Source organism: Opisthocomus hoazin, chromosome 4 (assembly GCF_030867145.1).
Source record: "Opisthocomus hoazin isolate bOpiHoa1 chromosome 4, bOpiHoa1.hap1, whole genome shotgun sequence".
Classification (NCBI taxonomy): domain Eukaryota; kingdom Metazoa; phylum Chordata; class Aves; order Opisthocomiformes; family Opisthocomidae; genus Opisthocomus; species Opisthocomus hoazin.
Window position 1 is genome coordinate 7,143,395 of NC_134417.1, and position 23,992 is coordinate 7,167,386.

Sequence of the window (23,992 nt, forward strand, 5' to 3'; positions counted from 1 at the left end):
TCTTCACATGATTAGATTAACACTCAGGCCTACATAAAAGTTTAGTTTACAAGTTTACTTTTAGCCAGGGGTTCATGCTTCAAAAAAAAGACAGACTACTTTGACTTTCTCAGAGATAGTTTAGGAAGCTGTCCTTCCTCTTCCAGCAAAATTATCCCACGAGAAACCGGATGGGAATTTTTCTCTCTGCCATCTCACAAACCACAGCTATCCTTCTCTACTTAGCCCCTTTTACTTTATAATTTCTCCCAAACTCATTCACATCCTCCTCCTGTGTTTTCATCTTTCTAGAGCTCCCTTAAGGAGGGCTGTGAAGGCTACAAAAGGAATGCAGAACGATTGCTTGCGTGGACGCGATGGACCAAGCCGAGCTGTACTTCGCTTAGTTTGGCAGATATTCCCAGTATTATAAAAACTGCTTTTGCACACAAATATTCAGTTTGCAAAAGTATCTCTGCCCCACCACCCTTCAAAAAAAAGAAAAAGCATCACACCACCACTCTGCAGTGTCCGAGTAACTGCAAAATACTTATGATCCCCCGATATTGCTCTGTATGAAAGCACTCCGGAAGCTGCCATTTAGCGTCTGGCTGTAATAACCTGCAGGGCTTCTGTGGATAACGATTCCTTCTCCCAGTGCTTATTACAGATGTTTATGAAAAGGTAATCTTAAACAGGGTCAATTATTTAATTGTGTTTCTACTTTCTACAGCAGATGTAAGGCTAATGAGCAGAGAAATAATTTTTGACAGAAAAAAAAATTAGACCACCCCAACCTAATAGAAAAGAATAGTAAATTCCTTTAGAAATTACTAATTGAAAGGCAGGTTTTGTACACTTGCTATCATTCTCTTTTTACAAGACCAAGTTCCATTCATAAAGCCCAAAAACCATGAAATTTTGTTCAGTCACCTATTTTTGTTAAATCTATATATTTGTATTCACGGTTCCTCCTACGGCTCAGATAATACAGTCTTAAACATGAACACAGTTCCCCTTACTACCTCCTTCGGCCTTCCCTTCCCCAATTCACAGCAGACGATAAACTGACTGTAGATAACTGGGCATGACCGAACGGATGCCACACTGCTTACGGACCTGGCAGAGCACATGTCTTCCTGAGCAGTGAGAACTGGACAAGACCCAGTTCTGCAACTCATCTTCTGGTGGGCTACTACTTCAAGGTCACAGCAGCAACATGCTGCTCCTTACTACATGACGATTTAATTTGCTACTACATTTTTAGCTCAAAAATGGCTAATGCTTATCCACACCCCCATATTTCTGGAGAAGAAAACACCCTGGCAAAGCACCTTCTGGAAACAACTAAGGAACAGAGCTCTCTTTCAGAAAAACTGCTGAAAGCAACTTTTGACCTGAATTCCCAGGTTCTTGGAGACCCACAGCTGCTTCTGAGGGTCCTGGAAAGGCAACTATGGAAAGAAAGCCTAATGGCCTGAATTCAAATATGTTTATGCACACCATTTAAGAGTTCTCACTACTACAGGAAATTTTTACAGGGTCCACAAATCCTATTTGAAAACCACAGATTTAAAACATATCCTCCAGTAAACAAGAGTTCTACTGTTAAACATACCCAGGAAGTTTCTCAAGATCTTTTTTCTCAGTCTGCCCATTTTCTTTAGACACAGATTTCTGGCCACTCTGCTTGCCAAAAGGGAAAATATTTTGATACAATCCATACCATTATTATAACACACAACTGATAGATATTTGTTGTGGGCACCAGCTATGGGATGCAATCTACTCAGAGTGGACGCTTCCCCCAGCACACTCTGTTCACAATGAAAGGATAAAGAAAAAAATCCTACATGAACAAAACTGCAAAACAGTGTAAACAAGAAATATGGTAACACTTACGGTCAAGTCCGTTGATGTATCTCATTGTAATTTCACAGTGCCCCCAAACTGCACTGACTATAGGGTAAAGTTTTTTGCCTTTTAGTCCCCTGAAGGCCACTCCAAGATACTGTCCATCTACCATGAAGCTAAGCGTCCCTTCATCCATATCCAAAACCACCAGTAAGGAGTCTGGGAGTACAAAAGACTCATCCGGTTCCAAAAAGACAGGATACGTGACCCCAGGCTGATTTTTACAATTGTGGTAGAGTTTGTTGCGTCCCAGATCCCAGCCCCACGATTCACTATTGCTACCAACCAATGACGTGTATCCCACTGAGTGCAGCGGAGCTTCAGCTGTGGAGACACCCACCACAGCATGAGTTCCCCGTTGCCTCGTGGGCCAGTGGATTTGCCAGACGTGCAGGCCTCTTGTGTAGCCAACTTTGCCCCGGATGCAGTCTGTGCTTTGGGCAACTGGGTGTCTATGAAAAGTCAGCTTATCATCTTCCTTTACAAATATATTTAAGGAGCGATCTTCATTGTTCCAAGCATGTTTATACTGGACCTCCAGCTTGGCAGGGGGCATATCCAACAGCACGTCCAGTCGCGCCGGCTTGCAAAAATCCGGGCCTCTCAGCTCTCGCTTAACAGGTCTATAAGGGGGCTCCCTCACATCCACAGACTTTATGCTCCCTGAGATTTTCTGGCCCATTGTTTGGCTGAAGGTATATCAAGGAGAAAGAAAAGTTGACTTTGGCCCAACGTTACCTCATGAAAGCACTTTTACACTGAGCCAGTGACCTGACAAGCTGACTGGATTTACTTCTCCTGTTTGGAGCTTTATAGCAGCAATGTTTTCAGAGAAAAAACGCTCCTGAAAGAAAGCAGAAAGTTTCCAGTTAGTTTAAGAAAGCCAACAGAAAGTCCACAGTATATTTTTAAAGAACGTCTCCTCATCTCTGGTAGTTAGTTTAAACACCGAAGCTGACAATTCACCACTTTTTATTCGGTATCCTACAGCGCTAACCGGCCTGCCAGCAGGATACTCCGAGCCCACCAGCGCACACAGTGCAGACAGTCATTTCCTCCAATTCATAATAGGATGCAGACATTCCCCACTTTCTGCCCTTCCACCCATTTTGTCTGGCCAAGTTCACAGCCGTCCTGAAGAAGGCATACACTATTCCCCAGCAACAGCGATAAACTATGTTCAGCGGTACCTTCACTTTCACTTGAGCTTTTGTTTCATAAGCTTAGAAATACGCACTGTCAAAATCTCCTTTTATTTCTGGCTTTTCTCTTTCCTGGGCCCTGGTGAGACACAGGGCTTCAGCTTCTGAGTTGTTATTAAAACAAATGCAGCCAACAGCAAATGGCTGCAAATTTTAAACGTTTACTTTTAACCCCACCTGTTCTTAAATAAAAGAAAAAACAAAAATCCATCAAGCTTTAGTTTTTTTTTTAGAAAGGAGGTAAAAAAAAAAAAGGAGAGAGAGGTAATGAGGAGGCTTGGAAGGACAAATGAAAAATGGTGAGGTCAGTTCCTCAGCAGACTCTTCTATATGGGCAGCTATTACAAGCAGGCATTTCTTTGTGCTACTGGACAGCAGGCTAATCTACATTTTCTATCTTGCAGTACTAGGCTGATGCGAAGGAGTGGAACACTGTAATATGCATTACAGGGAATACATGATTTTGAAACGTATTCTTTCTGTGCTTCCATAGACAAACATGGTAACGTACCTGGAAGTGGTCAAAAACACCCAGGAAAGATTCTTTGTAGCCTGAATAAGTTAGATTCATTCACCTTTTAGAGCTCAGGTAGAGTGCAAAGGGAAGCCAAGAACCTCTAAAAGTACTACATGGATAAAAATTAAGACAAAGTCCTATGAACGCAAGTAGATGATTGACATGGGATCAAACAAAGTGTGTGCACCAGCAGACATACTCCTAGTAAAATAAGTGCGAAGTCCAGGAATGCTCAAATATAGCTGGGGAGACCCACCCTGTTTATTTACCAACAGAACAATGAAGCATTTCAAGAAGCAGTGAAAATCACCAGACTCTCCAAAGCCTGAAGAGCCTAGGTGACAAGATGGTTTTCATAAAGCACCAAACAGCAGAGAGGGGCAAAGATGTCTTGCAAAGAACATCTTGCAAGACTTGATTTGGTAAGACACAAGACCATGTTCTTCCTTTTAAAGAACTTCTACCCCAGATATACTGTCCCATTGCAAAGATAATTTCTGAAAGACAACAAGAAACATGCACTCACAAGGAAAGGAAATAAAAAGAGAAATCTAGGAAAATGCCACCTGTAAAATTTACCATGCAACCACGTTTTAGAAGTGAATTAACTCCTTACAGCGGCCAATACCATGTAAAGTTTTTTCCGCATACAGAAATTAAACAATGCCTGTGGCCTGTGAAAGCTTTCTTTCCAAAATAAGTTGATTTTCAAATCCACGTGACAGTTAAGTTACTGTATAAAAATACTATTTTCTGGTGGCTGGTCCCATATGGGTGCACATCTGAGCATAAACCAACCACCTCTCTGCACCTAATTTTAACCTTTAAAATCAAAATTAAACATCAGCCCCCATGAAGAGCCTTCAGAACAGGAGGTTCTTCTCACTGAAACAGTACCACAACTTGAAAGTTACCCCACATGAAATCAGCTTGAACAATCCCCCTTACTTCTTTACAAACCATGTAAAAAGAATCTCAAAGTTTAAACAGTAACTACATTCAACTTGATACTTGCCACTTCCACTGTTGCAGCAGCACTCATAGGTTGTTTCAAAGATACAATGGCAAATTTTGCCCACCAAAGCAAGTTTAATACTTGATTACACAGTGATAATCCGGGGGAGAATGAAATACTGACACTAATATACACATAGAAAAGCACAGGGAGTAAATGTCATTGGGTAAGTATGTTCTCCTAGGAGCACCCATGCTCAGGGATTGGGTAATTCCTTTAAAAAAGGTGCTTGATTACTTGACCTTGAAAGAAGGATACAAAAAGGGAAAGCATCAGATGTTCAAAGGGAACCCCAGCAACTTCTGTATGAGGTTTAGCTCTACATGCCTTTGAAAATGTTCTCTTTAAAGCACAAGACAATTACCACGTTCTTGTCAGGGGAGACAACCAGGGAAGTCCTCAGTGCATCCTCCCGTATCACTTCCTGATCATATGAGAAACTAAACTTGGCACAGAGGTCTACCTGGCAAATCACCAAGAGATTATAAACACCAGAGTGACTCACTTGGCAACACACAAACATTCTTCCTAATGTGCCCCAAACTGTAACATAAATAGGCTGCTAATAGATAGATCAGTAATACAGAGGAGTAAAATGCATCATTACAAGTACCTCGATATGCGCACTACTGTAGCTTTACTCTGGGATGTGCTTAGTAAGTACTTTGGTTTGAAACCGTATCTTACAACATTCAGCCTTTATTCATATATGGACATTGCCACATAATTTAATTATATAAAGTAACATTTTGCCTGATAGCTTTGTATGGGCACAGGACTGAACAATAATGTAAAAAATCTTACAGTTACTGATGCATTCAAGATGCAGCAGTTCCTAAGGAGTGGTGCAGCTCAAAAACTACCTTTCATCAAATACTTTCTCCCATCCACTGTAACATATTATACTCTCTTGCACCCTAGTTTTGCATAGCTGATAGTTGTTCTCATCTTCTGTTAGAAGGCCAACCATAGCCACACTAATCTCATTCAAGCATTGGTGGACTTGAACAAGTAAATGCAAAAAAAAAAAAAAAGTCAACATTTAATCATTTGTACCAGTACAGCAATAAAGACGTAACCCCACGCTGGCTGTGATCTGACAGCTCGGATTGCTGGTGCGTAGTAGCAGCTGACATGAAAACTTTATGTGAGGAGGCAGTGAGGAGTTGCAACGCATGCTTCCTGCTCACATCCCATGCAAAATTATTGTGAGCTCTACAGCAAGCGACTCATGCAGAAACTCCTCCTCTCCTGGCAGCTCACAAAAGTCCTGCTGGTTGCTTACAGGAGCAACCTGTCTCAAAGCCAAGACCATCTATTCCTTTTTCTTGTCTAAGTCCTGTCCACTCACACCAAGCAGATGGCGGAGACCCACACTGAGGTGAGGAGTGGCAGCAGAGGCATCACCTCGTCCTTCACCCTGCCAGGAGCTGTTGTTGGAGGGCTGCAGCCTACCAGGGCCCAGCCCATCTCCACTGACAAACATCCCCTCCCTGCTTCCAGAGGTAATACCGCACTTCCAGTGCGGAAACCTCAGAAACGTCACACTCACACTATTACTGTCAGGACCTCCAGGCAGCTTCTCCCCACAGAGCTACGCAATTATCATTCACCAGCAGTTGCTGGGAGAGCACAATGCTCGCAAGGGGAAGTGCAGTGATTATCAATTCGTCTGGCAAAGGTACTCCAAACTGGCCTCCTCTCTGCAGGACTGGATTGCTACACCACACAGGATTAGTAAACGTTGTGGGTCAGCCTGAAAGGATAGAAGATTATTCCTTTCAGATTATGTACTATTCAATCCATTTACAGAAACATTTGGTTGTAAAACCTTCTCACCATCTCCTGAATTAATAAAAGCTTGCAAAAGCACAGCACTGTCATTCAACTCCTGTGACTGTTTTTAATCCTATACTACTTAGAGAAACTTAGATTTCCATGCCTGTATCTTCTCACTAGACATATAAATACCCTGAAATTGAAATAACATGCATTCTCACTGTACAGTTTTGCTTTTAATTTTTTCCCAAACTTTGCTCTTCCAGTAATTTCAAACCACTAGAGGAGTTGGGAAATATCAAAATATTTCAATCTGTCTTAATATATATGACAACTCCATTATACCCATTTAGTGACCACAACTGAAACAGTAAACTTCATCAGTTATGTCTGTGATAAAAAGTATTTTGTGCAAACAAACAAACAAACAAAAAGTAGTGTTTTCATGGGAAGAGAACCACACATTAGTACAATCCTGCAGCAACTGGAAACCTCCAGTTGAGAAGACTTAGTTTTAGTAACCTGAATTATTTCTGTCTCACAGTTTCACATTCATGCCATACTTTGTCAGGATATGATGATTAGATTGAACATACTGTATAAGAACAAGCCAATTCCAAACAGGAAAAGTGTGTCAGCGTCACTTAGCAGTGTCCTCATGCAGACTGCCAAAATATTTAGGGAAATTATTCACAACAGAAACATAAATTATACTTACCAGAAGAAGGCCTGCTGGGACATCACTTTGCTATAATTAAATAGGGTGCATTTTGTAACAATTCAGTATGTTGGCTTCAACAGAACATAACTGCTGACAAAAGAAACACGCTTTCTGCAAAGTCAGTTTTCAGCATTAATAGTTATATTTCCCTGTGGGTTACCATGAACTAGACGTGCAGAAAGCTTGAAAAACATGCATGAGAAATGACACCACATAAACGCAATTCAAAACTACAGTAAGAACGTGCTATGGCTTAAGTTAAATATGCTAACTTGACACTTATCAAAAGTGACAAGCTAGGAGAGTCCCAACTAATGATACTGATTGGTGAAATTATCAGAAAAAGCAGGGAAGGTGATCCCTCTATCTACCAGCATTTCAAACCTTTACTCAGCAGTTCCCATTCTTTTGCTACTGGCCCTTGCGTTTTTTTTCCTTCCTGGAGCCAGACTTCACTGCCACCTCCCCTGCCAACCTGGGCTTTGTCACCAGCAAGCAAGGACTCCTGAATCCTAATAAGGTTGTGACAGGAGGCTCTGGAACCAAGGCCTCTTCTCCATGGGCACCAAAACTGTTCATTCCCCAGACACCTGAACAGAACCAATACCCTAAGTGTCTGAATACTCTGAATCTAACCCTGGTCCTAACATCTCTACTGCAAGAATCTGTTCTGCAAGTTGATGAAGAATGGTTTGTAAGTTTAAGAACAAGGACTTCTACCTCCACAGAGACAATGCAAAGGCACAAAGACCAGTGTCTATCAACTATGTTTTGCAGAATCACAGAATGGTAGGGGTTGGAAGGGACCTCTGTGGGTCATCTAGTCCAACGCCCTGCCGAAGCAGGGTCACCTACAGCAGGCTGCACAGGACCTCGTCCAGGCGGGTCTTGAATATCTCCAGAGAAAGAGACTCCACAGCCTCCCTGGGCAGCCTGTTCCAGTGCTCCGTCACCCTCAGAGGGAAGAAGTTCTTCCTCAGGTTCAGATGGAACTTCCTATGCTTCAATTTGTGCCCATTGCCCCTTGTTCTGTCGCTGGGCACCACTGAAAAGAGACTGGCCCCATCCTCCTGACACCCACCCTTGAGATCTTTATAAACATTTATTAGGTCCCCTCTCAGCCTTCTCCAGGCTGAACAAGCCCAGCTCCCTCAGCCTCTACTCATAGGAGAGATGCTGCTGTCCTCTCACCATCCTCGTAGCCCTCCGCTGGACTTTCCAGCAGCTCCTCATCTTTCTTGAACTGGGGAGCCCAGAACTGGACAGAGTACTCGACTAGGGCAGTGTAGAGGGGAAGGAGAACCTCCCTCGACCTACTGGCCACACTCCTCCTAATGCACCCCAGGATCCCATTAGCTTTCTTGGCAGCCAGGGCACACTGCTGGCTCATGGTCAACCTAAACTGTTCCCAGTGTGCAAACAGCTACATAACCATGACAACGCTTTTTTGAGGGTGACAATGAATTAAGCACATTTTTGGCACCCTAAAAAGACTGCCCAGCTTAGATTCAGCTACAGGTCCTGGTATCCAACATTGTTGTTGATTTCTTGCCCACTTTGAACAACTTTGGCCTTCATTGTCAAACTGGGAATATATAGTAACAATGCAACCAACCAGAAATGACTGGATACTCTAAACTAACCCATGCTACAGATAAAATTTTATGCTGCATGCACACTTAGCAAATGACATTTAACATGTGGGATGAACAACGCAGCAGAAAGTCATGACTTCTTCAATTCCTGAAAGGAATGCAAACCCTGAAAATCCCAAGGACATTCCTGCATAAAGGGTAACTTATTTTGTAATACTACAAAAATGTAACTGTTTCAAATTCAACATAAGCTTGTTATTAAAATAGACTGTGCATTTAGCCACTTGGAATTAGAATAATCTGAAATATCACACCATCTGTACCACCAGAGTTAGAAGCAGCTGAATCATATGATGAAGAATTCAGAAAGAATCTTGAGTAGCTATGAATACAGCAGAAAGTGTATTTTTAAATAGTTCCATTTACTGTACTTTGGAACTGAGCTGATTTGAGGTTTTGGGTCATTTTTATGCCTTCCACCCCTCTGCACTCGTTTCTGGGATTTGCCTCTCTGGTACTGAAAGCTGGTTTTAAATGCAAACATTTATACTCTGAAGAAACATGAGAGATGACAAAAACCCACTTCTATTCTGTAAACAGGATTTTTGCATAATGATGTCTGAGTTAGAATACAGCAATGTAATATGAAAAACAAATATAGTAACATAACAAAATAGAAATTACTTTTTTTACTATGGAAGTTTTAAAACAGCAACATTCCAGTTCTAAAGTTACTGAAAGGAAACATTTACTTACTTTCAGGGTATTTAACAGGAATGCCCACATGATTTCACAATTACCATGTTCAAACTGCTACATCCCTTCTACCACCCCCTCCTACTCATTCTTTCTTTTTGTCTTGCAGTCACCTGCACTCAGATGGACTCCAGATGGGTCTGCCTCAGAAAACTAATGTGGGTAAAATGTAGTGTTTTATTCTGTCAGGTTATTTTCAGGTGGATAAGCCCTCCGATCTGGCACATCAGACAGTCATGTAAACGCTTGCTCTGGCATAAGGAAAGGGAGAGGAAAAAAAAAAAACAAACCTGAAAGGCAGAACCATCTATTTAAGCAGCAGCCCAAACTGTGGAGCAAATATCCACAGTCACTTCACACTGAACTTCATGTCTACATTCAGTACAGTCATGAGCTTCTGCTTACCTTTTCCTCACTCTTCTGGCACGAAATGATGCATCTTTCATCCTTCAGTCACCCCTGTTACAGTAAATACTTTCCTGTCTTTCCTGAATGCCTGACATAGCCATTTTGAATATTGAAGTGTCATGGTTATATCAAAAGAGAAAATTAACACATGAAAAAGGCTTAACACTAAATTGAGAATTATGTTCTCAGCTCTACTTTGCATTTTACAGGATCACGTGCCATTTTACATTTCTACCCAGCCATGCTTCACCAAGTAAGTAATACCAATAGGTGTCAGACCACTTGATATTTAAAGTCCAAAGAATAATTAAGTTTTAATATTACAGTTTCTCTCCAGTCATTTCTACTTTTCACCAGCATAACACTTCTCAGACAATTTATTTTACTGTTACCTCTACAGCTTTGAGGAGGATTAATACTCCTACAGCTTCAATTTCAAAACCAGAACATTCATTACATGATGACCACGATGGCTGAATACCTTCCCATTACCTTTCTTTTGCTGTAAACTACAGTGAAGCCAGTTGGCCTTTAAAACAAAAGAAAAGTTACAAAGTCACAGATGTGAAAGCAACTCCTGGAAAGCATCATTCCTTATTCTAGCCAGCAGCATATTCCAGGGAACCTGCCGGAGATGATCCCTGAGTGGACTAAGGGGAGGTCCAAAGCTAGTAGAAAGTGACAGACAGATGAGAGCTCCTCTAGCTTAATACAATTGTTCACCAGAACTTCACGGCAACTGCAGAAACTTAACCCCTTATCTGAAGGTTCAGTCACAGTATTATACGTGTCAATGTATTCCAAGCCTGGGGAGTCTTTGTAAATCATGAAGGAGCCTAGGTCTACATCCATGATGAGGATGGGGGTAAGGAGGAACACCCACTAACAGCAACTCTTCTTTTTTAATCACAAGGCTGCTGTAGGCTTACCAGACTCTACAAGAGATGGCTCCACTCTCACAGTGCCTGTCTATATTTTGCAGTCAGTAGATGAGTCAAGTGCTCAGCCTCTCTACCTTTTCGTCTACAAAAAGACATACACCAACAGTTTAAAATTTGCAGTGCTCTTGGAAAGGCCAAGAAACTTCTGTCATCTTCTTTTGCTTTTAAGCCTTACTTTGTTTAATTCTCAGTTGAATCGCAGCAGCAGCATGCAAACAACACCTGTTGGATGCTCTCACTGCTGGTGGGCCAGAAGCAAAGCCATCATGCTTCAGCCGAAGCAGCTCATTAGAGGTAGCTCCTGATCTTACCTGGATGGCTTTAATACTTCCAATTGTACTTCTGCCAAAGTCCAGTAACTAAAACATATTGTGCCTCTGGCCAAACACAACAGACAAGAGCTGAAGATATTCTCTCCCCTGCAGCAAGCTGATTCAGAAGATGATGATGTCCAAAAAGGCTGTCTCAGACAGACCGCGGGTGATCTATTGTAGGGAAGCCACAAACGCACACAGGACTCTGGCCCATTCCTTCCGCTCAGGATTGCCTTGGGAGAGGGGGAGGGCAGGGTTGGAGGGAACCCAGCCATTGTACTTGCACAAACATGTAGAAGATGAATACACAAGAACAAGTTCTATCCTGAACAAAAGCGTATTCTTTTGTTTAATAGGCAAATAGGCTTACACAATCACACCATCTGCATCCCTCCTAGCCCTTCCCCCTTAACTATTTCAGTCAATGGCCATCATCAGCCTAACCTGACACTACAACAACAGGCTCAAAGACAGCTATGGTCCTACAGGAGGGGCAGACATCTTGGAAGTGACGTCATGGAAGATGAGGCTAGGCTGCAAGTTCATGTCTTGCCAAGGAACACAGAAGACAATGAGCTCACTTCAAAGAAGTAACTGCAGGCAAAGCATCTTCAAGTTAAGTCAGCCACAAGACACAAATCCAGGAAGAAACACTTCATTAGTCCTGCAGTTTCTAAAGTGACTTCTTTTAAAGAACAGAAATTACATAAACAGACTTTATATATCTTAAGGAAGCATCATCACAAATTCAGATTATGTAGATGAATTCCTGTTTCCCAGGTGAGGCGACAAATGCAGCTACATACGGCTTTTGAGCGCTAACAAAAAGATAAACCAACTTCCTGTTAAGTAAATGTTTTCTTTAAAAAAAAATCAACATTTTTTAAGCAACAGCAATGAATTTCATCTGTCTTAAACATACGCCTCTGCTAAACCTTATCTGTCAGTAGATAATAATTGCACAGACAAATGAGGATGATGGAGAAAGTAATATCATAGAAACAAGCCACCTGAGCTCCAAGCAACAAAATGGATTTTCCTTATGCACATAAAATCTTTCCCATTTTACAGATTAGTATTTTCATTTGTTTGCTATTAATTTAGGAAACAAGGCACTTGGTAATGTAGGAGAGGCTGGGAAAGGCCAGAGGGATTTAAGGAGTTAAAGATTTACAGACAGTTACGGCCCCATGTCAAGAGTCCATGACTCCTCCTGAAGACAGAAGGGATGTCTCAGTGAGAACCCAGGATGGGTCTCACAGTGTTGAAGGCTACGTGGAGCATTATATTCATTCTGGGTCTTTCATTGTCCTAGAGCCAGATTAAGCAGAAAGGCTACCTCTTCAAACAAATACCGTTCAACAGAGAAAAAGTATCCCAGACTGTTTCCAGGGTTAAAATCACAGAGGGTCTCTGAGTAGGAAAAGCCATAGTGAAAGAAGTTGCTATTCTGAGTAGCACTTACCTCTCTCTACTACTGACCTAACAGCGTACATCCTAGAAGAATTTCATGTTACAAGTGCCAACAATTCCAAGTATTCTTGACCACAGGAAAGTACTTCAAAAAACCCACACCAAACTTCCTAATAAAGGTATGGATAAAAATAAATCAGCTTTATGCCCACCTACAGGATTCTCAACACAGACTATGATCTGTAAAATCAAACGCAAGGCCTGTATTTCTCAAAACAACTTTACACTGAAGCTCCCACTGCTAAGCAGTTTTCCACAGAGAATTTTCTTTCAAGTGGCATTTTACTTGTAACAATGAATTACTAATCATGTTTCATTCTTCAATGCATTGAGGAAAAAGGGGAAAAAAAAAGACTGAAAATTATTTGGAAGAAAATTGTACCAGGATGCAAGATTTGATGGGAATAAAGAGATATTTGTACTCAATCTCTAGTTATCCTGTCACTGAAGTAAAATAACTAGCACCACATTCTGGAAGTCCTGTAAAGGCTATATAAAAACGAGCATGTTCCAATTAATCTTTGCACAAAAAAACCCCATATCTGATATCATTTCAATGAATCTTCAAGACACCCTCTGAATTTGCCAGACACCAATTCTCCAATAACTCAGGCAGGCCCCTGCTTTGCCCTGAAGAAAAATACACTCAGTCTAAATTTGTATCAGCAGAATTATACACAAAGAGAGACCACATCAGTAAATGCAAGCTGAGCTCCATCAATAGGTATAATGTTAAAAAAACCACATTCAGGAAAGACACGTGAAACCCTAGATTGCATTGGGATATACAGACCACCTTGATTTCCAGCATAATAAAGAGCAAAAGTAACATTTCGAAATGTCTTTGGAAGTAAGGGACTACCTCTAAGGAAAAAATCATTTTCCCATTGAGTTATAAAACCGTAACAACTCTCAGTATGGCCCGCATTCCTGAACAAATACTGGGAAAGTTATTCTTTTTTCAACTCTATCAGAGCTAGGTGGCAAACTTGATTTTTGTTTACCACATCTTCAAGAAAAGCACAGGCAGGATAGAATTGAGAATCCTTCCAGAATTATTTGACCTCTAAACAAGGTATTCACATCAGCATAAATGCAAATTTGCATTTATCAAGCAAACCATGATTTACTATTGCAAAAGCCTTGGAATTCACATACAAACCACCCCACTCTGTTGAATATAAAACCATGCTGGATACTGCACAAACTCTACAAATTGCTTCAGTAGAGGAAAGCAAGCCCTTTGGCCAACAGGAAAAAAAAAAGTATCTAACCATACTAGAAATCTGAGGGGGTTTAAGTTTTAACCAGTCTTTCAAAAGACAAACTGCCATATAGTTTTCCCAGAAGTGTTGTGCAGACATGGAATTTGCTACTAGAATCACAGGATCAAGAGCAGTTGTGCATTTTTGTATTTATCGTTAACTCTGTTACAGTTTACTGTAAAGACAGATCAAAAACAGAGGCAAGTTTGAAGAAAGTAACTTTTGTAGTACAGAAGTTAAATGGAGTGTTAAAATCCAGAAGTTTATGAATGCTTCTAACCACCTGAAGAATCTCTCTCATGAACAGCAATCTTCCGCTATAGAGAGGGAAGGAATGAAAAACAGGTGCTTTTTGATTCCCCTGTGTATCATCTTCATCACAGATTTATTGCAAAAGGGCTTTCTGTTACAATCCTGGTCTTTCCAGTCTCCTTCCCCTTCCCACCCTTTTCCCTCCTCCTTTCCCTGTATCATTCCCATCTTCAGTTTCTTTAATAATGGGAAGTCACATGTGACTTGCTTAACCATGCAGCCTTCCTGATGTACTTAAATCTGCTCTCATATTAGGACTATTCACAAAAAGCTGAAACATCCCCAAAATACTTACAATTAGGCAAGACTGGTTTATAAAAGCTAACTGGCTTTCATTAGTTACCGAGACATAAGATTCTACACCAAACTCATCATGTTGCATAACAGAAGGAAAGACTTTATTTGTCTGCCCATGTCCGGTTTTCTCTTCTTAAGAATTCAGGCTTTGACTCTCCCCCAGCTTCAGAGCTCTCTTCCATGTGAGTCTTCTTGACCACACTCCAGAGGCTTCATCATCACAACTCATTGCTAGTGGATGTTGCTCCTATTTTCTCCACAGGTACTGGCCCACTCCAATTCCCGAAAGACCACTTGTTTCCAAATTATAAAAATCAGCTACAAATACTGGTCTGCAAACCAGACCTCATACGTGGGATTCACCTAACTAAATTTAGATTCTATGATGTAGCAGAGCTTATCACTGGGATAAAATTAAGGCCCGTAAATGCATATTTTGCAATGGACATAAAAGTAAATTTCCAAAATTAGAAGAGAAAGAAGAGGAAGGAATTCATCTCATACACCTCCAGAACCAACATAACTCATTTAATGTTCCCCTCATAACCAACACTGAGAAAGGGGGAGAAACCAATGCCACCAAAAAATACTTGGACATCCTTCTCCTATTTTAGTATCTTTACAACATTCACCTCTGACTCCACAGCAAAGGTTCTTAAGGCTAGTACAGTCCACGTGGCACTGCTGGAAAGAGAAAACTCATACCAGCACGCCCAACCACCATCCTTCATTAGACAGTAGATAGCTGGTTCAATGCCAATCTACAGACTCACCAGTAATTATCAAAATGTTAATGTCATGATTTTGGTTAGCACTGTATAATCAAGGGAAGGAGAAAACGTAGCAATAGTACCAGGGTCTTTTCTGAAATTCTTGTGAGAAAAAAAACAGTTATAAACACAGATACCCACTTCCAAAGCTATTGCACAGATTTAAAAACAACCTACGTGAGACACCGCTATTTCTAATACTGAAAAAATACAAGTATTTTTCAGAAAACTGTTCAAAATAATCTGTGGCCATGTACCAGCAGAACTGAGGGCATATTCCTGCTGGGAGGGCAAGCCAGAGCCAGATGGAAAGACCTGTAACTTGGAAATCAACAATTTGTTGGGCCAGCAGCTGAAAACATGGAAGATGAGCCACACAGAGCTCCAGGCTACCACACTACCCAAAAGTCAACGTAAGTTTGAGCTGCAGTAGTTACTAATGGGTGAGTTCTCTAGTGCCATCAGGTTTCATCTCAGGCCACCTTTCTGCACTCTGAAAAACAGAGGACACTATAACATAACCATGACTCTTACCAGAAAGGGAGAAAACATCCTCGAGGAAAGCAAACAGAGAGAGATGAACAGGAACCCCGTGCTACCATCCAGCTTCCCTATCTAACATCCCTATCCCTATTCCCTATCTAACACTGCGAAGACAAAGCCTTGGGGTAGGAAAGGGGATGTACCAGGTTACCTGGTAAGGGCACTGGTGGTACAACTAGGAAGTTTAATTATATTCCTAAGTGGTCCCTGAGAGCAATTCCCTCGCTCAGGAGCCCCTGCCTTAAGATGGTGGTCAGAAGAATACAAAAGCAGCCGCTTGACTGGAGAATCCAGAAGGAGGAAAAATATTTGGTGAACTGTGCCACAGCTGCAGCCAACGTGGACACCCAAGACCAATGAGAAAACACACCTTCCAATGCTGTAACTGGAACATGGCGCACACTGTTCTCGAACAAAGAATCCCACGTACATAATCTTCTCAGTCACTGCTTTGGCCAGGCTCTACCAGATATGCCAGCTACCTAACTCAGATATCAGAGCATGGCATTCAGAGCTAACCTTGCACTACGAAACACAGCTCTGAAGCAGAGTAAAAGGCAAAGGGAAAAAAGAGCATGCTCTTCTCTGTTGAGGAAGGCTTTGTAGTGATCTAAGCAGGGGGGAACTTTCAATACTAATAAAAAATAAGGTAGCGAGTCTCCATTCAATTGCCCTGTGCAGAAATCACTATGATTTATGACTTCTGCCTAGATGCAATTGCAGAGAGGAAAAAAAAAACCCACCCAGTGCATGCCTCTCATACTAAGCATACATCATCTCATGTCTGTGCAAGACACAGGAGCAACCAAGGCTGCCTGCTTTACACAGACAAGATGTTAAAGGAACTAATTCCTAAGGCAGTGGGAAAATACTGCACGGGAGAAATTCCAAGTCACAAATTCTGCTATTTAAGCTAAGCTGCTTAATCAAGTTAATTGAAGGAATTAAGAAAGCATCTGGAGAAGAACACATTCACCAACAGTCTCTAGCCATTCCTGATCTTGTGTGCTTTTTCTGGGTGCAAGTTCGCCTGCTGGAACAGTAAAATCTATTGTCAGCCATTATGCTGATTACCATCCACTAGCTTTGCTAAATACAGGCATGATATTTAAACCTACTTTTGTTTATTTGTTTATAAGCTATTCACGTACTACGTATGAAGCAACCATTAATGCTTCATGTTAACAAGAGAAGTGTAGCTGAATATTAGAGTTACACATTAAAAATTACCATTAGAAATAATAATTCTCTTCACAAAAAATTGTTTACTGAGTTTTTGTTTGGTAAGACAACCAGGACAGAAGCTTACACTCTTTAAAAATACAACTGATTAATATACATTGGGGCACTAGTAAGAACCTATGAGAATCATAAGTTTTAAGTATGAGTCCCATAAATATAAAATACAATTAAAATGTCATTCTAGAAAACACTGAGAACAGAGTTGGGAGTCTTACAATACAAAGATTTTTCTTCCCTGCTATTAAGGCAGAGTGATTAAAATGCAAGATAATCCTCTTTATTTCAAAACCTAATTATTACATGTATCAAAAAATTATTCTTGCACCATAAGAGACCTAAATGCAAGAAGTGAATTCTACCAAGACCATCAACCCACACATCTTTGCTGTAATACAGTAACTGCTCAAATTTTCCCTTCCAGTTATATTTATGCAATAGACTATCAGGCTAAGCTTTGATTTCAGCATACCACATTTATTACCACTTTGGAAACCAAACACAGAACAGCTGTGGCAGTAGAAACCATTATATGCAAATATGGAGATAAAAAAAAAGTACAAGCAGAAAATCCATTGTGAAGACCACTTCAGTGGGAACCCTATGATAAAAGTTGTATTAAAATGCCAGTTACGCCTTGGTGTAAGGATATCCAGAGGAAGCATCCCACACACATTTTTCACAATGGGTATAAAGAGATGCTTGCTCTGCACAGTTCAGATGCTTGCATGAGTTCAGTACCCAAGTTGTCTACACTGCCAGCACCGCTCTGGAGAAACTGAGCTGCTTGCTACACTCGCTACTATGTTTCCTGCATTGCTAATTCAGATATCTAAATTTTGGTGCCAGATTTCAGCAGTGGCTTTCCCACTCTTTCCAGCACCCAAAACAAAAATACTTCTGCATTAATTCACTATCTTCATCTATTTCCAGAAGCAAATAGGATGTCAGGCCTCCACACACTGGAATTACGTTACACCACAATCAATCAATCTCAGCAACTTCTAGCTACAGGGGAAGACAGTCTCCCCACTCACCTCCTGAATAACTGCATACCAGGTAGCATTCATTACTAAGTTATATTCCTGCCCAACCTCAGGCATTGACCCCCAAGTTCCAAACTATCTTACCACTGGGAAAACAAAGTCTAAAAATAAAGGGAGAGGGTTGGCTCCTGTTGTACTCATGAAGACTTCCTGCTCCAGCATCCTCTATTAGCAGGACACGGATGGAGCGCAGCAGTAAAAGCTAGCTCAGTCAGTCTCATGTCCCCGGAGCATTGATAGGCTTCGGCTTAAATTTTGCTTCGGTGTCTTCTTCCAGCAGTCAAACTGAAATGGCCTGGCACGTATGGATTCTTTTCCTTCTCTTGCACTATCATTCGACAAAACTAGAAAGACTAAAAATAAACAGTTGATTCTCATTACAGGGTCTAAGAGTAGGAAACAACCCAATTATCAATGCTGTAGGTAGCTCACTGAAAAAAAGAATAAAAAGTGTAAACTGAAGGATCTCTGTATCCCTAGACATGAATTCAAGGCAGCAGCCTCATGTACTTTCTCCCATCCCACTGCAGCTTATCGAGGTGAGGAAAGGTATGTTACCACACCAGTGCTGACTCCTCACAGGAGTTTGAGCATCACAGAAGTACCTTGCCGCTACTCTGACAGTTTCATTTGTGCACCCTGCCTATGAAGTCTATTTTCACTCTCCATTTTGTTTTTAAATCCTGATGAATACTTAAGCTTAGCCCCTTTGAGAAACTAACCAACTTTTCACCAGGTGCACCTCCAAGAACTTGTGCTGTTGAATGCTCTTCTCCTTCCCTCCTCCCACTACATCTGTGCTTCAAGTACACAGCTGCCAGGAGAGTTAGGCTCATACAGGCGAGCCTCTCTTCCCTTCCTTCTCTTGCTCAAACATTTTGCTTCACATACCATTAACATGAAAGTTAAGAAACTTAAGAACAACCACTACATATTCCAGGTCTCATACTCATGCTGGTTTAATATAACTTGTTACATCTGAACTTCAAAGGACAAGATACATGTTGTAACAAATGCTTCCTGAGCACATTCATGCATCTTTGGTAGATGATCATTGCACTTACAACATTGCATCTTAGTCTAAACAGGCCATCAACGAACTATGTGTAACACTTTCTAGACTACTGGAAGCAGTTACGTCAGCACTGACCAAAGTACAAAGGAACTTCTTTATGTTTTACTCATTTTAAATAACCAGCAGCCTCAAAATGTTATTTGGCTTTCAATACCAAAGATGATAGAAAACACACCCTTTTAATCTTGTAACATCAAAACCAAGGACTAGATACATATTTAGTGAATGATCAGTATACTGTGAATTAGAAGTGAGACTATCACAATAAGTATAACTGAGATGTTAAAAGCATCAGAGACTGACAATAATGAAATGCAGGGACACAGTCAACAGCTGGCACAAACCAAGTGTAATGCTAATATGCAGCAACGCAGTCAAAAAGAGGTCGGGTTGGCAATGCTTGCTGTCTTTTATACACTTCCACGTGTCATCGTCTTTAGTTCAGAAAACTTCTACCATCTCTGACATGCTTGACCAGTTTTCAACAATAGGAAATATAGTATTTTGGCTTCTTTACTCTGCATCATAATTTACGAAAGCAAGCCGACAATGCACCTAAATCTGCTTGCAGAGTCACATCCCCAAAAGACTGCTCTAAAGCATGGCATGAAACCACCAAAGCTCAGAAATTAATTTATCAACAGTCTCAGGTTTAACACATGCCCAAAGGCATGCTGCTGCTTCTTTCCTATGCAAAGGATAAAATAATGACCCTGCTTGGGTGAACTAGCTAGAGCCCCAAAATAATCCCAGGGCCTTCAAAAAGTTCAGGCCATGCTAGTATCACACTGAGGTCCTCAATTTAAGTCCAAGTAGACCAGTGATAAACCATGGGGAACAGATACTCAATTGCCCATGCAAATACGTCTCTCATCTGAAAAAAAATCTGCAAGTCAATCTTTTTACAGGTTAAATAAGGATAAACTTTGAAGACAACCAAACAAATGGAGTAGTTAAATTTTAATGGGCTTTTTTTAACCTCAGCTAAGTGTCTCCTTCAGCCAGAAATGCAAACAATACAACACAAACAATGCCATAAAAAGATTTCAATTTTAACTCTTAAATCCCCAGATTAGCTACACTAAATTTTGAGATCATTTTTTACTTGAGCCAACAATTCACATAAACGAAGTCAATACAGATACACTACAAAATTGCATGTACTGACATCACTGAGCAAGGAATACTAGCATGAACAAATTAATACTTGAACTTTATTTTAAAGCAACTATTCACTTCAAAACACTACAATGATTCTGCTGCCAAAAGCACATCATAACCTTTGGTGAGGAATATAGCAGAGCTTATTCTGGAAAACAGAGTCTGAAATATTTTACTTGGAAAACAAAGTTTCAAAATTATCAGTACTGGCCCCCAGATTGTTCTGTATGTCCAAGCTGCCCTTAAAGTAGTTCTCAGAACAAGAAACCTTTTATAATTTAGCTAGTAACTCACAAAACAGTTAAAGCTCTGAATTTAAAACTCTCTTTATCAAACACTTAATCCAACCATTTTCCTTGGCTACATATAGCTTTGACTGTCATTTGACATTCACATTTTCTTACCTGTGAAGCAATACAGTTGTCACTGACAAAATCGTGCATTGCGTGGCTTCTGTCAAAAATAGTTTAATTATAAAATAAGCACGAAGATTTTGCGGAATAGATCAATGTCCAAAGATAACAACAGCCAACTTTCTTCCAAGCCACTTCTGGCCCTCCCTAGTAAAACTAATTTTTCATAATATTTTTAAAGAAAAACAAAAAAACCACCTCATAGATCATGACGACGCCTACGATCACCACTTCGGGATTTCTGTGGACAGCACATTCTCGGTATGAAATGTACCACTAATGTAAATACTTTGTGCAACTAGGCTTTCTTTAAAAATGACGACCTCCAATACCTAACGAAAAACATAGCCCTGCACTGGAGGGAATTTATTTCTGCATTCATTGAAGAAGAGATGGAGAATAAATCGTAAAAATGAAATGACAACTGAGTACCTAAGCCATTCGGCAGTTGTGAAAAATCTCCCCTTTTTCCACACCTAAAGCTCTGCCAGTAGTCTCACATGATTAATACCCCCGTGAAATTGCAATTCTAAATAAGCCAATTTTTAAATACTCATGAAACAGTACTTTTAACAAAGGCTACCGAATTTAAAAAGAAATGGAAACAGCATTGCTCAGACTACCGAATATTGCAGCCTAATCACGAGAAAAACTGAAAGTCGCATGAGGCAGCTGCTGCTGCTAGGGGTAGAAGGAGGTTGAATGGTCCCTAGGTACCGGCCTCACTTCTCCTCACACAGAGCTTTGTTGCATTCAGGTACCAAGCAAAAAAATCTGCTCAAGAAATACAACAGCAGAGCAAGCCAGCAGTCCTTGCCGTGGCCCCAGCGCTGCAGCGGGCGCCCAGCCCTCCTGCAGGAAGCTCAGCAGCCACCCCACTGAGGGGAGCTTTCCGAGACAGAGCTACTGCAGTTCAGCCCCTGGTTCGGTTCCAGGGCATGGACCTGTTTCTGCAGGAAGTAAATCCTCATTCTTCTGACAAGACAGCGGAAACACAGGCAATCTTTTCTCTCTCTCAAAAGCACTTTGCGAGATCTTCTTTGGGAACTGTTAACATGGAAAGCGACAACGCAATCTAACAGAACAAAAGTGCATGCCAGATTGTTGCGATAGGGTTAAATTAAACAGTATTAGAACGAGCTTTGGGAAATGCACATATTTAAATCAAGAAAGCAAACTCAGCTAAAGAGTCTGCTGTACAGCTCTGAAACAATTCGTTTGCAATCAGCTCAAAGATGGATTTCAAACATTGCCACGCTTCGTGCTGCACACCAAAGCATACTTGTCACTTCAGCCTCTGACAAATCCTCAAAGATAAAGCTGCTAAGTCACCCGCGCTCTGCAGTGCAACACAATAAAACCTGTCATCTGACACCAGTCATGAGCAGGTTTAGTCAGTGATGTTCAACCCAAATATACACAGACTAAGCAGAGCGAAGCAAAAAATTAAACAAAATACTGCTCTGCATTGGTCTAAGTTCAAGCGACTTCAGTATGAACAGATTCAGGTCAAAGCTGAGCACCTATGTTTAGCCTAGGTACTTCACTTCTTACTAAAGAAGAAAAACTCCCTTGTGGTTTTTTCTTTGCTATGGAAAACACACAGCAAGTTGTGATAAATTTCTGCCTTTCAATCACTACACACATCAGGAACTGCACCACTCTGGGCTCTGAGGCAAAGATGCCATGCCTTTAAAAAAAAAGACACACACACTCCTCAAACATAAACATATATATACATATGCATCTCTAAATAGGCTAGTACTTGTCACTACTCCATTTTTTGTCCAAGGGGAACTAAAGGAAGGAAAGAAGTGAGCTTTATCCAACATTCCTGATGGACAGTCCCAGTCTTTAATAGAACAGAGGTAACCAAAATACAGCCATCAACTCTTACTCAACTATTGCCAGCCAAACTGCAACTGCAGTTCTTAGCTCAAAGTCGCAGCACTCCACAAGTGCTGTTCTCTGTTACGCAGCCTTGCTCCCAAAACATAAGTCACATTATTCTTGCTCTCCTCTTTGATGCCTTTTTCCATGCTACCACCAAGGCTACCAGGGCACACCATTTTCTTTGAGCTTTGCTTTAAAACAAAATCTCTTCAGGGCAAGGATTTTTCCTTTAAAGGTTGTGGATGTTACCGATTACACTGTCAGCTTTCCACACACAAAAAAAAACCCCAAACCTCAATTTTATCACTGTGCAATCTAAATGACTGTGGGCTGTAAAGCAGTGCAAGTAGCTAAGGCAAAGCAAAGGCATTTCCGTACATCATCTTCAAGCCGGATTCAGATAGCATCCACCATTTCAAACACTTTTACTCTGGAGAGCACAGGTCAAGTACACAGCTGTCTTCAAGCAACGGTAGCTTGAAGAGTGTAACGAAATAACTTTCTCAAAGTAAAGGACAACAGTTGGTTGTTTATCTCTGGATTCAGCCCTTTTGGAGTGGTGCATCCTAGGATATTTATAGGCTACGGTCTACCAATTGTGTTAGTGATCTACACACACCTTTTCAACGCAAAAATCAAATAAGCAAGACATCTCAACCAAACAACCCCCACAAACAACCCGAGCATGTGTTAAGTAAAGTTAAAGAAGTCCGAAGACAAACTACTCTTCCAGGAAGTGCATGATACGTTGACATCTTCTCCTACAGCACAACCACGCATCAGCTAACAGAGTTCTCGAATGCCTAAGCTGCATGTTAAGAAGACAGCTTTAAGCCATCCCTGAAGGATGTGTGTGCTGCAGAGTACGCCGCAGATTCACTAGCGTGTACGTAATCCCATGAAAGACACACGTGGGCAAGGTAGCTATGTGGTCTGGCAACATTCAATCCACAGTACATGTTTATTTTCAAACATTTAAGTACAACAACAGTAACTCCCAGAATTATTAGTGATATTTTTCGACACACAGAAATTTTATATTGAGTTTTGACTTCAGAAAACTGGTTAGCTGTTCAACGGGCAGCCTTAAGCATGGCCTTCATCACAGAAAATGGCTTAATACTTTAAGACCCTAGGACAACATGGGCAGCCTACACTTCCATTAGCTTCCAGTTGTGTACTGTATTACTGTAGTTCAGCGAGACTCTGCTAAATTAGCTGTGTCCACCTAAATGGAGTTTTACCAGCATGGAGCCCTTCACCACTTGTGTCACGAGCCCAGGTTTGTTTCCTGGATGGTGTCAGAAAGGCAGCCCCCCCCCCTCGTGATACCAGCCTCTGCTGTGCTCTACCATCAGCCTTGT

General features: G+C 41.0%; 1 protein-coding gene across 2 annotated transcripts in view; it reads right to left on the reverse strand.

The window, feature by feature from the left end:
- SPSB4 (splA/ryanodine receptor domain and SOCS box containing 4) overlaps positions 1-23,992 on the reverse strand; it is a 96,321-nt gene that overhangs the window by 69,636 nt on the left and 2,693 nt on the right. For both annotated transcript variants that reach the window (XM_075417296.1, XM_075417298.1), the window contains exon 2: positions 1,882-2,737. In XM_075417296.1, coding sequence (XP_075273411.1) covers positions 1,882-2,575 — 694 coding nt within the window. In that variant the 5' untranslated portion in view covers positions 2,576-2,737. The remainder of the gene's footprint in view (positions 1-1,881; positions 2,738-23,992) is intronic.